Below are 18,120 nucleotides of genomic sequence, written 5' to 3' on the forward strand. Positions count from 1 at the left end.
GGATTTTGGGTGTGAATTTTATCTCACAATAAAAGTCATTTCTTATTGATAGAAAAGTAGTTAGGGAGGTATAGTTACCTATAAGCCTGTATATATCGGACAGAAAAAAAATTATTAAATTGCAGATGTAAATATAGTCTTTGTATTCAGTTAATATAATTGACTGGGTTACTTTGTTTTATCATTGTACATTACATATTAAAAATAATTCTTTTATATTTGTTATCATTAATTTTAATTAGGATGTAAACATTTCATCAAACCAAGTTTTTATAAAGAATTCTGCAGAATTGAAATTGATATTCTATTCAAGGTTATGTATTGATTTAGATAACTCTACCTCTGTTTGTTCATTGGTGCATGCCGCTGACTAATAAATAATAATCAATCTTTTATAATAACTGTATTTATAGCAGTAAACTTTAGATCTTAAAATATAACAAACACTGTAATTTTGATTTTTTTTTATATTCTTAAGTAAATAATGTTGTTTATTTACTTATTTTTATATCCACATTCTGAATTCAATTCCACGGGCATAGAATTCATATTTAGATATTTTATGTTAAATATTTGAACTACATTCATGGCTTATTCAGCTGTAAAATTATAAAATTTTTAAAGGACTCGCTTTGAAATTAATGGAACAATTCTTCCAAAGTCCTTTCACTTTAAAGAAATTTATTTATTTTTTATCATTTTGAATGAGTAGATTTCACTATACTGTTCAGTATTTAATCAGGAAAGAAAATCATGTATCGTAAAAAAGTCTCTCTTTCTCTCATATTAAAAATAATACTTATTAAAAAAAAAAGGTACAGGTCATTAATAACAGTGCTACTGAAAAACCCATAGAAGAAAGTCCAAAAGTTTTTGATGCAGTAGTTTTATTACTTTTAAAGTGAGACATACTCATTTATTTATTTTTTTTTAAATTTGAAAGTGTTATCACAATTCATTGTGTACAATTATTAAATCTTAGACAATACTGTGCAAAGTGGTTGTGTATTAAACATTATTTTGCCTACTTTTGCCAAGCAAATGTTATGATTATTCAGCAAATTATACTTCTCAAAGAAATTTGTTGCCTATAAAAACCACAAATAAGCAACTAAACGCTCACATCTGAAACTTTGCAGCATGCAAACTAAAGGATACTTGACAAATATCATAGTCATATGATCATACTTGTCCTCTCTCTGTGTCAGGCCAATAAATCTCCCAATGACACCCTAGTGTGTCTATATGATAATGCTTTTGTTAATTTCCTAAAGGCAATAAGTAGCTAATCTTTGTTTCTTGATATAAGTGGTGTAATACAATTTATTAATTTCTTGCAGCTGTAATACAATCAAAGTACAAGAAGAAGTAGTCACAGCATTTTTCTCTGAAAGTAAGACTGTTTTTAATACAGGTAATCAAAATGAAGTGAAGGTGCAGGATTTGTAGAGTTGAATGTATAAGTAGTTTTCATTTTGGTGAGTTTAATTAGCTGATGTGTGTGTAACAATTTCTTTGAATTGGTGAATTACTGAAGATCTGTAGGAAACTATTTTACTTAAGAAATTGGTCAGAAGCAGTTTGTTTTTTGAGGTTGGTTATATAAATTACAGTAGTGACTTGATCTCATGTCATGTTGCCTTACAGCATTTTTGATTATAGCATATTTTAGTATACGAATAAAATATGTAAATATACATACAACTGTTTCTTTTCAATAATAAATGAAAAGAAAAGCCGAGCACTTAAAAAAAATCTGGTACAATGGATTGATTTTTTTTTTCAGTTATAGAAATATTTCATATAATTAATTTAAAAAAAAAACACTTATCTAACATAATGTAGTAAACTACTCACATAGATCTAAATAAACTTTCTGTAACTTTACGAAGGAAGATTTTTCTGGGAACTTGACAAATGATATTTTAAAGAGATAGTGTACAGAAAGTAGGTTAAGAGAATATCTTATCCTACTTTTGAAATATGCTACCTTCTAAATAAACAATAAATCAGCACCATCAAGTTTAGTGCTATAAATAGATTTTTCATAAGAGTTTTTTTTAGAGACTGAATTAATCAATAGTAAATAAATTCACTAATAACTTATTTAACAAAAGGTACAAATGTAATAAAGTGAAATAATAAAAATACATTATTTTTGTTTTGATATACAACATTGTATTAATATTATTGATTTATCTTTCATTGTTTGCATTTCTTCTATACAAATATTAAATTTATCTGTATGGTGATTATTAGCAATAATAATTTTCATTGTGTGTAACTACATACTGAACACACACTCAAGATAAATGTATTGTCCTATTTTAATGTAACTTAAAAGTTTTATCTCCTAAACTTGTAATGTATATAGCATCATTAGATTTAATATTTTTCATAATACTAATCCTCCATTATACTGAGTAGCACTATTATATTAATGCTACCCGAATCTCCAATAAAAGGTACTGATAATTAGCTTCAAAAGGCTTTTTGGAAGTAAAATTTGCCCCAATTTGAAAGTAAGTAGTTAATAATTTTTAAGTTTATCCTAATTTTTCTATTTTTTAATTTTATCCTAATTGGATTATATTCTATATTCCATAATTTTATAAAACATTTAATCATAATTGCCAACAGAAAATACAAATATCATGTGGTAAAAATATTTGGCATTATTTAATAAGTATTTACTTAAATTGATGTAATAATCAGAATACTAGTGTCTGAATCAGCTTGGTATGAAATTAGATATCAGGGTTGACACTTTTAATCAGTTGTTCATCATTTCATATTTATTACATTCTTAATGAACTGGATATTGCCCAACTGATATTTGGATAACATATAACAGTTTGAAAAGATTATATAGGTAATTATTACTCCATTTGTTCTTTCAATTATGTTTGTCAGTATGCTTATAATCAGAATCAAACAAAACTAACTGGTTACATTAACCTCAGCATATTAAATATTTAATTGTTCGATAAGTTGCTTTCTATTGAATAATTCATATTCAAAAATAACCTACTTAAATGAAGGTTCTGATTTAAAATGCAGGTCAGCATGGTATTTTTCATAAACTACAGAATTCATGGCTGATTGGTACCACCTAAGCCTTTCTTCTGAAGGTTCTGGGTTAGAATCCTGATCTGTTTTGGTAATTTTCATATGCCACAAACTTCTATTCTCATTCGGCAAAATCACCAAAGCAGTCAATACCCATCATCTTAAAATAAAAACTAATAGAATGCATATTGTTTTCTCAATCCTAATGCTGAACTGTTAAACTGAAATTTGATTTTGTGAAAATATCAGTTTTTTCTTGTATCCTTTTACTCGGCTAATTCATTAATTAATTTGTCAGTTAATATATGCTTTCGAATTGAAAAGAAACTTATTACTCAATAATAAATAATCTAGTATACCCCACTGGTGATATCAGAATTTTGAATAGTATTTGAATTACCATTAATATGATTCAAGTCAGGTTTCAACATGGCTACTCATAAATATTAGTAAACAAATAAAAAAAGATTTCTTTAAAAGAAACCAAACTTCATTAAAATTATTTTATTTATTAATCCCCTTTTAAGAAAGTGTCCTCCAATGTTAATGGAGTACTGCCAGTCATTTTTGCACTATTGGAATGCATTCTGGTATTCATTTTGTGGAATAGCCAACGACCCCATAGCAAATTTTCTTAAATCTCATCTATTGCCAGAAAATGGGGTTGTTCCAGAGTGACTTTCATATTTGGAAATAGAAAAACATTCAATGGTGCAAAATTAAGGTCACAGGGATGGCGTACATAAGTTCTGTTTTGTTATGCTAAAGACTTTCGAATAAGGAACACTGAATGCATGGAAACATCTTCTTGTGTCTCACTACGCTTCAGACCTCTTCTTTCTCATTACCTCAAACACAAGAGGTGGAGGAATCCCATTTATGGGTGCCTGAGCAGTGTCGGGCTTGCTAACAGGTTCCACAAGATGTTATGAAATGCATATGTATTCCTGCACACTATGGACTAAAACTCCACCCCTGGCTATCCACCCTTCCTGGTACAGCTGATGTGAATTACTTCACAAAGGGGGAATACACCCCCACACACATTCAGAGTCAACAGACATGGACCTCACACCCACAAGATACCAAACATCAGATTAAATCACCACATACTCCGCAACATCCAATCATCACTCAGAAAACATACCTCATGTCGCACACTCCACACATCACATCAAAGCCAGCCACATCCAATCACATAAACAAACATCTTGCAGACAATCGAACACTATACTATATGTACTTCACGGATCACCATTGGAGGCGGTAACAGAATGCCCACGACCTCATCACACCCAGGCAATCCCCGCACGTACAGGGAACCCCCCAGGCTCTCAGCCACATGCCTGTCCACCCCCGCACCTTCCAACGACCCCTTCTTCTACCTCTGTGAGTCTCCTCCCAGACATACAGCTCCTCCATGATCTTACTACCACAAACCTTGCTACAGCCATCCAGTTTTCTGCGCTTTCTAACATGATATGCTGCAGTTCCTCTGGGAGGAACATTTCTCTTTTATCTATGGTGTCCAATATTTCCCTGCTTGCATTCTCAAATCAGGGGCAGCAAAAGAAGACATGATATGGTATCTCTTCATACCTACACATACCGGACAACTAGCACAGTGATCTAGCTTAAGCCTAAAAAGATATCCTCTGAACCCCCCATGGCCCACTAGAAACTGTGTGAGACAGTAATCCAGTGAACCATGGGCCCTCTCACATCAACTTCTCAGGTCCCTAATTATGCGGTGTGTCCACCAGCCTCTATCACTAGTGTCCCACCGCATCTGTCATTCTTTCCTCATTTCTTTCATGATGGAGCTAGCCACTCTCCTTTTTCTGCAGGTGTTGATGACAGCCATTGCTCTTTAATCGTCTTTCTGCAGGTGATCTCCAGATTGACAGATAATATTCCCGCCAACACTTCGACTGCCTCTCGAGAAACCGTACGATATGCAGCTGTAATACAGAGACAGCTCCTGTGTATTGATTCGAGAGCACTCTGTATATGCCGTATCTAATGATCCCTCCCCATATCTCAGTACTGTAAAATAACGTGGAATATATCACTCCAGACAGCAACCTCCTCCTCTGCTGCCTCGGTAATACATCAAAAATTGTATTACTTTCAAATAAAAATTTTACTGATGTTTACACCAGTGTCATTATGTGGGATCTGTACATTATGTCATAAACATTGACATCACCCTTGAGTGACTTAGGCGTGCTTTATGTGAAACACTGATACTGATCACAATATAGCGTACCTTACATACATTCATCTCCATAAGCTTCTTACAAAATTTTCACTGTTTTTGTAAATGTCGATCGAACAAAATTTTCACATTAACATGTTGTTCTTCAAGAAGAAACTTTATTTATTGTATATCAGAAAATCGCTGAAATACAGCCTTAGTTACATGCTTGTTGCATGGTAATGAAGCGATGTATGGATATACATCGCTCCAATGGATATTGCAAATTGTTCTAGAGAATCCAGCTTGTATCACTGTTAGCAAAACATTGAGTGTGTCTATACATAGTGGATTATTTCAAAAGTTCAATTTTTTTTTGGACAGACGTTGAATCTTCAGTAAGTAAAAAAAATTTGAAAAATATATATCACAACATAAATTTCCCTTCGTTTACTTTTTTGTTGGAATTTTTCTTTGGAGCATACTAGCATGGATGAAGGAAGAGTTTGATGACTCCAAAAGATTAAAAAAAAGTAAAAGTACAAATATCAAAGTAAAGTAAAAAAAAAGTAAAGTTTATTAAAACATTTCCATAATTAAAATAAACAAAAAGCATAACAAACTAACTTTCCCATCTTTCATTATGTAAATTGATAATTTTATGTAAATCTCATGACAGCCGATAAACAAAATCTACTCAGGTTCCCAAATACTTATGCCTGACAACAAACATTGTGTATTAACTGTTATAATTATATTATAAACTTTACTTTAGCCATAATATGGTACAGTTTACTTTGTGCATAATTTAACTTTTAATTTACTTTGTGTGTAAAATTTAGTTTTGATTTCAGTGTATTTTTACTTATTCAAATTATTTCATAAAGAATTTTTTTCTAACATTATGGTGTTTGAAAATGCACTTAGGTTCTTAAATTGTATACAAATTTTATTCAACATAAATTAAGAGAGCTATTGGTTTTCAGTATGTAAATACTAGTTTGATTTATTATTGTTTTAGAAGAAATAATTCAAAATATGTGTAATTTTTAATAAAAATTAGTGGTTCATATTTCTGGGTTTTTTTTTGTTTTAATTAATCTGACAAATGATCTTGTATTAAAACTGCTTCTTGGTATGGTTTTTGATCATGCGTCAATACTGTTAAATTCTTTTGAAATTTTATTTTTTCCGCTCTTTTGTCCATGATTTTTTCGTTTTTTAACTTTGGTTCCAAACCTGGCTTTGCTAATTAAACCACACAGTTGTTTTCTTTTCTAATCAGTAGTTAAATGTTTTCTTAGTAAGTCTGTGTTGTTAATCATTGTTTAAATATGACTAAGGAAAATTGCTTGTCTCTTTCTCGCTGTGTCTTAAGACTTTTTTTTTTATTTTTCGTTAATAATTTTTATTTCAATTTAATTTATATATCCCATCTTTTTGTATTTAGTCCAAGGAATTTTTTTAAAAATGTCCTTCCTATTGATTCAATTTTGTTAATTCTAATTTTGCCAATACATTCCTTTGCATAAAAACATTTCAGTTGATTTTATGTCTTATTTTTGTATTATACATATACTAATTTGTTATTGCAGATGTTTTGACAAACTTTGTATGTTAAAATATTTTTATGTATTTGTTTTGTTTTTTTTAAAAATAAAATTATTTTTTTGTTTTCTGCTTTTAATAAATGAATGCTGTAAAATTATAAACATGTAAAATAATAGAAATTTTGAATTTTTGTTCAAATAACTTTATGAAAAACAGTTAATGAATGGTAATAATAATACTTTGACTGATTTGTCTTTTATTAGCTCTTCAATTTAATATTAAATTATAAGAGAAAATAAAGAGATGTTATCTATTTTACATAAATCATTTCTGTTTGTTGTCATTCTAATTAATTTTCTATCTAGTCTGTTAACTGAATTGTTTGTAATTAGTTCATGACAAAACATTCTGATGTTCTCCCCTTTTCCTCTAGTTTCAGTATTCCCCTTTCAAACACTGTATTATAAAAACATCTTGTACACTTATACAAACATTCACGTGCATTTATATTCTTTATCTCTAATAGCTTTTGTCTTTTTGCTTTTATTTTTTCTCTTTTTTCAGTTTTAATTAGTATTGATTGATAAATTCATTAGCCTTTAACAAATAACAACAGCATGCAGAGAAAACCGTTTAACTTCATTTGTTTTTGCACAGGAACCAGTTATTTAATATGATTTTAGCTGTCAGCATTTATTCTTGCTTAACACTCTTCAGTTACCAGGATACTACTCTCTTTAGTCTTTTGCTGAGTTATAAAACTATGATCTGAAATTATATGATAATAATTGCAGAACTGGTAAAAAAACAAAATGTGATAATTTATAAAATATGAGCTCTGATTGAACTTGAAAAGTAATAAAGTGTGAATTGTGTCACATGATGCTCGAAGTAAATTAATTTAGATTAAAATATGTTATCATAATAATTATTAAAACATTTATTAAATATTATCTAAAACTTACGTAAAATTGAAATAGCTAATATGATTAAAGTAGAGAACATATTAAAAACAGAAGAAGGATTTTGAGAAAAAGACATGAACCAAATAAGAATAGAAGGTTGTAGATTAAAATATATAAAAATCAGAAGATTTAGAAACAAACATTTCAAAATGATAAAATTAAGTTTCCTATATGGTCTAAATATTGACCTACAACAATTAAACAAAAAACGTTTGATAAATTTTGACATCACAAAAGTTCAAATGGATATATTAAATAAGGAAAGAAGAATGGAAGAACTATAACAGATCAGGAAAAGACTATCTTGGTTAAAAGAAATTTAAAAAAATTGTACACTACACAAAGGCTGCTCTGGTACAAGAGAAAGACCAGAAACATTGGTAGTCTAAAGAGAGAAGAGAAAATCACAGTAAAGTAAGAAAGGAAATATGGAAAAAAAGTTGGAAATAGAAATAATATTCTTGTTCTCCTTAGAATATTTATTTACTAACGATAAATTATTTATTGAAAATTAAATCTTAGCACTTCAGTCTACTTAATTTATTCTTAGAAGTTACAAAGAAATGCAGTGTATCATTAGCTCAGTATAGATTGTAGAGCACACGGGCACGATTGTGGCAACGTTTGTGTATGCAATTCGGTCATTCCCATAGTGTTTAAAAAATGATAAAAAAAAATATTGTAGAGCAAGCACAAACTAGTTACTTACTTTTGGATCTTCTGTATGGTTATATGTTTGTCAAAGCAGTTATTTGACTGCATGGAAGTTTAAAAGTTATAAAATCACAGGAATTTCTTTTTTTTAAGAAAACAACTGGATGGGTTATCATCACTCAGAAACCAAATTTAAAATAAAAGTTTGCTCTATAGATGACATATGCAAATGAAATTAACTTTATGTAAAATTTTAGAAAATATGTAATTAAGTTAATATTAAAGATCACAAATCAAGTTTGTTAATTTTAACAATTTTGGGTTTTCAAGGGACTCCTGCACATAACAGTGAATCAAACAAAGCTGGATATAGAAGTCCATCAATCAGAGATTACATTATGATGATTAAATTCGATATCCGTTGCTAGAGTATTGGATAAATTATCTTTTTAATCAATTTCATAAAGAAGGACTTTGCAATTCGACCAGTGTGATTTTTAACGGAAGCACAGTTACGGGAAGAAATTACAAATGTCTAGCCCTTAATTTGATGCAAAATTCCAAACATCAGCATTTAATGAAAAATTATATCTTGTTTTTTGGTTTGTTTTTAAGGGAGTTCTATTATTATTTTTTAACTGAATTTTTTTTTTAATTATTCTTATTTTAAGATTATGCTACCAGACTACTGGTGTTATCTCACTTACATTACGACAGTTATTTTCAGACTAAGCCTGGACACTTTTGAGAAAAGCCATTAATTGAATCCCATGGATGAAAGTAAATTGGTATTAGTATTTGAATCTACTTAAAAAGAATAATTGTAGTGTTTATTAGTTTATTGATTTAATTGTTCAGTGACCAGCTACTGAAGATGAGCCCAAGAACAGCTAAAAACATTATGATATAACCTTTAACTAGATTTGAACAGATCATTCAGCATCATGGAACAACAATAATAGTAATGAATTAATTGTTATGAAGTTTTATAAATCCTTGCGTTAACATCACCCAGCTTCTTACCACACTAATGCTTACATGTGTTAGGATATAAGTATCACAACCAACTACTGAGTTGGTCTAGTGGTGAAATCATCAACACAAATCAGCTAATTTTGAAGTCGAGAGTTCTAAGGTTCAAATCCTAGTAAAAGCAGTTACTTTTATACAGATTTGAATACTAGATTGTGAATACCATTGTTCTTTCATGGTTGAATTTCAATTAACCACACATCTCAGGAATGGTCAACCTATCTTTCTGTATCTGTTTAGCCTTCAGAACCACCATAAGGTATTACTTCAGAGGATGAATGAGGATGATATGTATGAATGTAAGTGAAGTGTAGCTTTGTACAGTTTCAGGTGAGCCGTTCCTTAGATATCTGGTTAATTGAAACCCAACCACCAAAGAACACAGGTATCCACGATCTAGTATTCAATTCCACAAAAAGTAACTGCCTTTACTAGGATTTGAACCTTAGAACTTGACTTCGGAATCAGCTGATTTGCGATGACGAGCTAACTACTAGACCAGTCCAATGGGCTAGGAATGATCAACTTGATACTGTACAAGACTACACTTCATTTACATGCATACATATCATGCTCATTCATCCTCTGAAGTAATACCTTAGGGTGGTTTCAGAGTCTAAACAGAAAAAGAGAGGATCCACAATCATACAATGATATGTTCATTATGGGACAAAAATCATTCCCACAAATTACATAGTTGTTCTCAGAAATTACTAACATTCCATGGTTAGACATACTTAAAAAAACTTAAGGAGTGAAGTGGTTCCCCATTTCCTTCTTCAGTAAGTCAAATGTTCTGTTTCATATCAGTATATCAAGCCCAGAAAATTAAAGGTGGTATTCAATCTTACAAGTACCACCTTTCACTTTGACTTCTTCAGGGACTTACAGCACAAAGAACATCACTACTATCAGGGAAAGTAACTCAGACTAGTTTTATTTGTATCTAAGACATGCGATTAAAAAATATTGATTGATTAAAAAATATATTGTTAAAAAACTAACTAATGTATCCCTTTCAATCATATAATAATGCGTTACACATATGTATTGTCTCTATTCAGCTGGGGAAAACATACAGGTTGTTTAATAACCAATACTTGGTTAAAAAAATTTGGTTCTTTAATAGGATTTATTACAATAATAGTATGCAGATGCAGTTTAAGTAAGCAAGTGTAGTTACGTGACAATAATAAATGATGAATTGCTCAGTTGCAATTGCATCAGTTTATACAGTAACTGTATAAACTGATGATTATTCATCAATTTCGTCAGACTGTATTGTTGTTCAATCATTTTAGTTACGTGATGTCAAGTGGATTTATTCCTGTAGTTTTATAATATTTCTTTTTTATTATCCAATCTAGATTTCTCTTCAATTTGTATGTACTCAACTCTTTAATCTGTTAACTAATGAGGAGAAATAGAATTATAAGTTAAAATATAACAATTTGTTTCCAGAGTATATTTGTATTAGTATCTATAACATATCTGATTACGGCATACAGTTAACATTTTTGTCGTATTTAATCTCTCCAATTCATTATTCATATTGGATATATAAATGCGTATTGATTTGTATGAGTGAACTAAATAACCCAGCTCACAATGCTCAGTCGTCTCAATGGCTTGGATTCAAAGTGGTTGAACCTAAATTAAACCAACAGTGGGTGTCTGCCACAACAAAGTTCTCTACATATGTGTTTTGTGTTGCATCACTCCCTCTCACTCTATATCTCGCCTCAGCTCTCTTGCTTTCTCTTTATGTATAAAGGATTTGGTTTTTATTATTATTATTGTTATTACATAAAGTTTGATTTTTTGAAAATGCATGGTAATTTGTGTATGTTTTAAACTTACTTTGTTTTAGATTTACCAATTTATTTTGAAAACTGTTTATTTTTTTATATAAAAAAAGAATACATTGTTACATTAAAAACTTGAACTGTTTAGACTGTGAATTAAAATTAATTATAGAAATTAATCAATTATATTTAAGCTGTAATATCTACATATTAAAATTTGGTTTCTATTTAAAATAAAAGTATATTCCTACATCAATTTGTTTAATCTTTATTTCTTTGTCTTTCATAACTGTTACTTTAATATTAAAAGTAGAATTACAACCCAATAAAATCTTTGTAAATTCAAAATAATGTTTATTTTAATGAAATTTGGGAATTTCATTATTTGAAAAATTTTAAAATGGAACTGGAATTTGAATAATTTGTGTTTAATTTTATCCATTTAGATTTAACATCATAGATCAGCTGAATTTTAAGTCTGGAACATCAAAAGATTGAAGTGCCTATCTAAGTGAAGTGGTTATCTAATATCATTGTTTGGTACTCTAAACAGAATCTCTCCCCCTTTCCCTCCTCTCTCTCTCTCTCTCTGTGTCTGTGTGTGTGTGTGTGTGTGTGTGTGTGTGTGTGTGATATAGATGTTAAAGCTGTTTGATAAAATATAATATTCTACATAAAAATAAGTTACATAAATAATACATAGAAAAAAATCAGAAACTCGTGCTTTTTAGTTAGACTGGTTAATAGTATTACTGTTTGTTATTTGTAAAATTACTTAATGCTAGATTATCTTTGTATTTACTACTTAAGAAATACAATATTGTTAATTTAAATTACTTAAAGTAATGTATTAGAATTTTAGAAATAATAAAAGTAGAAATAAATTAAGTATAGTAATTTAGAACAAGTATGAACTAATCATTTTTAGTATCCTCAGATATTGTGGATAATATGTACTGAATTTTTTATTTATCTTTTTTTGAAAACATTCTCAAATGTAAAACAAGGTATAAATAATAATCTAGCAAGTTGAACTTGTGACTGAATATTATTGGATCAGTTATTTCTCCTTTTTTATTAGATTGATAAATTAATAAAAGATTAGTTGCTTGTTTGTGTTACAAGGTGATTAATCTCTTCCTAAACAGTTCAGTTTAGACTGAATATAAGTATTAAATTTAATGCACAAGACAAGTATGAACAATTTAACTTATTGTATCATTGTAGTTAATGTATAATATTATTACACAATAAATGTAATGTATCATCTCCCAAATAAAAACTTCTTTAATTTATATTTAATTTTTTTTTTTTTTTATAACAAACAATAGGTAGAATAGTGTCCTAAAGCAACCTTATGATGAAACCAGAAATCATAGCAGTAGAAATTGGTCAGTCACAAGTTACAGGCCCACAGTGTTATCATATAAGAAAACATGGAGGTGAAAACATAAGAAGAAAGAACTGGAAAGATGATGTAACAGAAATATAGCAACAACTTCCATAATTTGCCATACTGATCATCAGGGCTTACATAGTATAGAGGAGAGCACCAGTGAGTAATGCAGAAGGCCAAGGTAAAAATGGATGAATGAAACAAGTATTAGGTTAGTAGGTACCATGTACTACAGAAATATAAATGATTAAACTCTCATTATGAAAATGTTGGGTATATTTTACTATGTTTACTTATCAAAATATCTAAATAACAATGAAAAAAATTTCACTGTTTTAATTTCTTGGTTATATTTTATAAAGTGTTGAATGAAATTTGACTTATTTGTTAAATTGGGTACCAATTTTACTTTTGTAAATTTGCATTAATGAATTTTTCTGTTTGTCCTGCTTAAAATATACATGCCTCATCTTAGTTTATATACCCGTAAATCTGAAAGATTGTACCTTTTAAAAATTGTATTATTTTAAATCTGAACATTTAGTTTAGAAACTGATAAAAAAAAAATCATGTAATAATACTATTGATTTTGTTCAGTAAATGGAGATGCATTTATTAATGAATAATTTTTATTTATTTTCAAATTAGATTACTGACTAACCTACATTGAGATGTTGCTAATCTGAGGCTTAGCCAAAATCAATTATATTTTAACATTAATGGTTCCTCAATACTATCTCTGGTCACCATTTTTTTTTTTTTTTTTTTTTTGGGGGGGGCTCTAATTAATAAATACATCCTGGACTGTTGATACAATGATGTAACATACCATAGATATATTCATTACCTGAAGAAGGGATACAGCTACCAATGGGTCCCTGATTCAAGGATATTACAATAGATAACAGGAGTCTTTGACATTGACAATAATATAGAAATCGTCCGTTAAAAATAAATGAATAAAACATTAAATAGTTATGAGCTTGCAATGTATATGAAAACATTTTTTCTGTCAAAAAATTACTTTTTATAACCGCTTTTGATAAAAAAATAAATAAAACTTATATTGGGTTGTATTAAAAATTAAACCATTTAAATTTTCATTAAAATTTACATTGATTACTCAGTATTAAAATTTTCAAATCACATTATTGTTTCGTTATATTTCCAGGTCTACAATGCAGATTTTTAAATAATAAATTGGTAAATTTAAATTTCTAAAAAAAAACATAAAACTAACAAACAACCTTCATTTTTAATATCCTAAAACTCTTATTAATTATGTTAGATGTTCACTTATCTGGTTGTAAGAAGTCCACACTATTAAAAGACCTTATCCAAAAAACAGGCGTAGTAATTCTAGAATCATTTAAACTAAAAAGGGATAATTTCAGTTTTTAAAATGAAAAGGGACAAATTTCAATTTTCTTGATCAAGATGTTTTGGTTGATAGCTAACTTTGAAAAATGAATAGACTAAGTCATGTTAATATATATGTATATATAGGATGTATCACAAAGTTTTGCCAGCACTTTCATAATCTACTCTACTCATGAAAATAATGGAAATTGTTCATATAAATAAATGTCCTAAAAAGATTCGTTTGCAGGTTATGGCTAGTGAAAGATTTCACTCGGATTTAGCTACCCGGTGAAATGAGGCCGTACTGAAATTTTTAGGATGTTAATTAAGGGACAGAATTAATGATTTCTTATGGTTTTTGACCTGAAAAATCAAGTAAAATAGGTTCTATTAACCATATCTGCTGTAGTTTTTGAGGAATGTAAATTTAAAACTAATAAATTGGAGTAAAAATTCCTGTTTTCTTTTTTTTTTGTTTGACATACAATAACTTTATTGTATGATGACTTTCAGAGGTACAAAGCACAGATGGAAATATTGGTGTTTCGGTTGGTGAATTGAACACTCCATTCTTACTTAAAGAATTGTTGCACGCACTTAAGAACTCATTTGACACTTCCCCTGGACCAGACAACGTTCACACATCTCAGGACAATGTTTTAACCACACATCTCAGGAATGGTCGAATTGAGAATGTACAAGACTACACTTCATTTACACTCGTACATATCATCCTCATTCATCCTCTGAAGAATTATCTAAACGGTAGTTACCAGAGGCTAAACAGGAAAAAGAAAGACAACGTTCGCCTTTGTATGCTTTCGCACCTTCCTAAATCAGCATTACAACATCTTTTGAGTATTTACAATGATTTATTCTCCGGACAAGTCTTTCCGCCCGGCTGGTCAGAAGCATTTATTATACCAGTACTAAAGCCTGGTAAAGAGAAAACCGATCCCTTAAGCTACCGCCCTATTTCTTTAACAAGCGTATTGTGTAAAATAATGGAGAGAATGGTGAACCGCAGACTTGCATGGTACTTGGAAACATGGCTTTCTTTCTTCGGAACAGTGTGGTTTCCGACAGGGGAGATCTTCCATTGACCATTTGGTGTCAATGGAGACAGCCATACAAAACGCCTTCCTGAACCGCCAACACCTCGTTGCTATCTTCTTCGATATAAAAAAGGCGTACGACACGGCCTGGCGACGTGGCCCTTAGGAGGTGGGGGATCACTGGCAATATGCTTGCTTTTATTTAAAACACGGACGTTTCGTGTTCGTGTAGACGATTCACTTTCAGACAGTGTCGTCTCGGAAAATGGGGTACCTCAAGGTAGTGTATTAAGTGTCACCTTGTTTTCTGTGGCCATAAACAGTATTACCAATTGTGTACGGGCTCCTGTCTCTTGTTCTCTTTTCGTTGATGATTTTGTTATTTACTTTGGGAGCCGCTCTACACCCACAGCGGAGAGACTGATACAGAACACTATATTTCGCCTTGAGGCTTGGTCAAGAACTACTGGTTTCACATTTTCACCCGACAAGATGAAATTTGTAGTCTTTTCTCGGCTACGGAACCCTTCTAATCCGCGGGTTTTTCTGGGCAGAGAGCTTATTGATGTCTTCCCTTACGTTAAGTTTCTAGGTTTGCTTTTTGATAGCCGTCTTACCTGGATCAAACATATAAAGGAATTGAGGACAAAATGTTTCAAACTTTTAGATATGATGCGGGTCCTTAGTAACACCAACTGGGGGACCGATCGGTCATGTATGTTACGTTTTTACTACTCCCTTGTTCGTTCCCGTTTGGATTATGGTTGTGTCGCCTATTCTTCAGCTCGTCAAACCGTACTTAAAATGCTGGACGGTGTGCATCATTCTTTTTTTCGGCTTGCCACAGGTGCATTTAGATCGAGCCCTATCGCAAGCTTACTTGTAGACAGTGGCGAGCCATCACTTTGGGATAGACGAGACCAGCTTTTGTTGTCTTATTTTGCCCGTCTCAGCAGCCAGCCGAATCCCCCAGCTTTTGACCCAGTTCTTAAGAATCCTAATTTGAGGAAGTATGAGGACCGTCCACGTTGTACTGCGCCTGTGGGTGTCCGAACACGACGTCTGCTGCAGCGTATGAATGTTGACACTCCCTCATTCTTTCCATCATGTCCGTGCTCGAATTTCCCGTGGAGAATAAACCATGTAAATTTTACGTTTAATCTTACAACGTACGATAAACGTTCAACGCCACCTATTGATTTCCGGCAGATGTTTCAGTTTCTCCTCACCAAGTCGAACCCAGGTGTGGTGATATACACTGATGGGTAGAAATATGACGGTTGTGCTTTTGTTATCAATGAACAGACTTATATGTTTGGCCTACCCGGTGTTACGAGTGTGTTCACCGCGGAACTACTCGCTGTAGATAGTATCGTCGGCCCTAAATATAGGAGCATTCTTATTTGCAGTGACTCGTACAGTGCTCTCCAGGCATTGGAAAACCTTTATTCCAGACATCCTGTCGTCATTGACATTTATGATAAAATCGTTGAGTTAGATAAACGCATCAGGGAGATAGGTTTTTGCTGGATCCCTAGCCACGTTGGAATTCTAGGTAACGAAAGGGCAGATTCTGCTGCCAAGGAAGCGTGTATTCAGCCTCCTTTCACCACCCGAGTTACTTACTACCTTTGATTTTATCAATCATATAAAGCAATCACTGAGAGCAAGGTGGCAAAGTGACTGGACGACTACCGTCGATAATAAACTCCGACGGATTAAGGATTCAGTGTTGCCATGGGGCTCCTCTTGCAGAAACTCTCGTCGTGAGGAAGTGGTCCTCTGCCGGTTACGGTTAGGACATACGAGGATCACACACGAATACCTAATGTCAGGAGAAGCCCCACCCCTATGCACACGATGCAACTGCCGCATGACTGTGCATCACATTCTCGTGGGCTGCATATGTTATGCGGCGTTGCGTCATCAGTTTAATATACCCAGAAACATCCGTGATATCTTGTGCAATGATAGCGGGATTTTGGAACGGATGTTTCTCTTTTTGCATAGTACCGGGTTACTGCAAAGGATTTAATATGCTCATATATGTTTTTCTGAAAGGAGAGTTTTTTTAATAATTTTAACCTTTATTTTCAATTTGATTTTTTGGTTCTATGTATTTAATTTTACTATCCGGGGAGGGGATCTTTACACAACCCATCGGAGTTACGTAAGTTTTATATACTTTCTATAATCTATTATTTTAACTTTTATATTTTATCAACTTTGTCTGTGGTATTAGTTTTGGGTTTTATTTTGCCTTTTTGGCTTGTTTTTATATGATTAATATTACGTTTACACCTAGTATAGTTTATTTCAGAGTTATTTTACCCTTTTACTAATAACTACCGGGCGATGGTAACGCCCAAGCGTTTTTCGCCCACAAACAAAAAAAAAAAAAAAAAATAACTTTATTAAATGGGTAATAAACACAAAGATTTTAAATAAAACTTGTAGAAAATTCTGAACAAAATTGTGTAAGATAAGTTGAATAAAACAAAGAAAAATTTTAAAAATTCTAATTTTATTTAAAAACGATACACTAGACCAAAGAATATTATACATATCAGTTTATAATAAATGTTCAAAAATGAACCTGCAATTTTCAACACATTTCTTGGCCCAATTCTGCACTGCTTTCGATGCAGTTTATAGTTATTCAGAGTTATCCTTAAGTTGCTTAGCCGCATCCATATTGCAATTAATTCCTCACAAGAATGTATTTTTGTTGTATACAATATTTTTCATCCATTCCCAGGCGCAAAAATCTAATGGTATTAGATCAGGCGATCATGGTGACCAGGAATGTTAACTTCCTGAAACTATCCATTTCTCAGGAAAATGATGATTTAAGTGAGTGGAAACAGCACAAGAGAAGTTGGGAGGCATGCCATCGGGCTGGAAGTATGCTTTGGATCAGCGCTAGAGGTCTATCTTCAAGCAGCTGCAATCCTTCTTGAAGAAAGTGCAAGTAGACCTCAGCATTTAAGCACCCAGGTAATATGAACGGTCCAAACAGCTGATTGTGAACAAG

At 31.4% G+C, this 18,120-nt stretch overlaps 2 protein-coding genes across 2 annotated transcripts in view; one reads left to right on the forward strand and one right to left on the reverse strand.

The window, feature by feature from the left end:
* LOC142326201 (dual specificity protein phosphatase 22) overlaps nucleotides 1–18,120 on the reverse strand; it is a 235,284-nt gene that overhangs the window by 156,005 nt on the left and 61,159 nt on the right. The window lies entirely within an intron of this gene.
* Nucleotides 1–18,120, forward strand: part of LOC142326203 (transmembrane protein 42) — a 136,319-nt gene that overhangs the window by 6,203 nt on the left and 111,996 nt on the right. The window contains exon 2 of the mRNA XM_075368487.1: nucleotides 12,605–12,850. Coding sequence (XP_075224602.1) covers nucleotides 12,836–12,850 — 15 coding nt within the window. The 5' untranslated portion in view covers nucleotides 12,605–12,835. The remainder of the gene's footprint in view (nucleotides 1–12,604; nucleotides 12,851–18,120) is intronic.

Source organism: Lycorma delicatula, chromosome 6 (genome assembly GCF_047948215.1).
Source record: "Lycorma delicatula isolate Av1 chromosome 6, ASM4794821v1, whole genome shotgun sequence".
Lineage (NCBI taxonomy): Eukaryota > Metazoa > Arthropoda > Insecta > Hemiptera > Fulgoridae > Lycorma > Lycorma delicatula.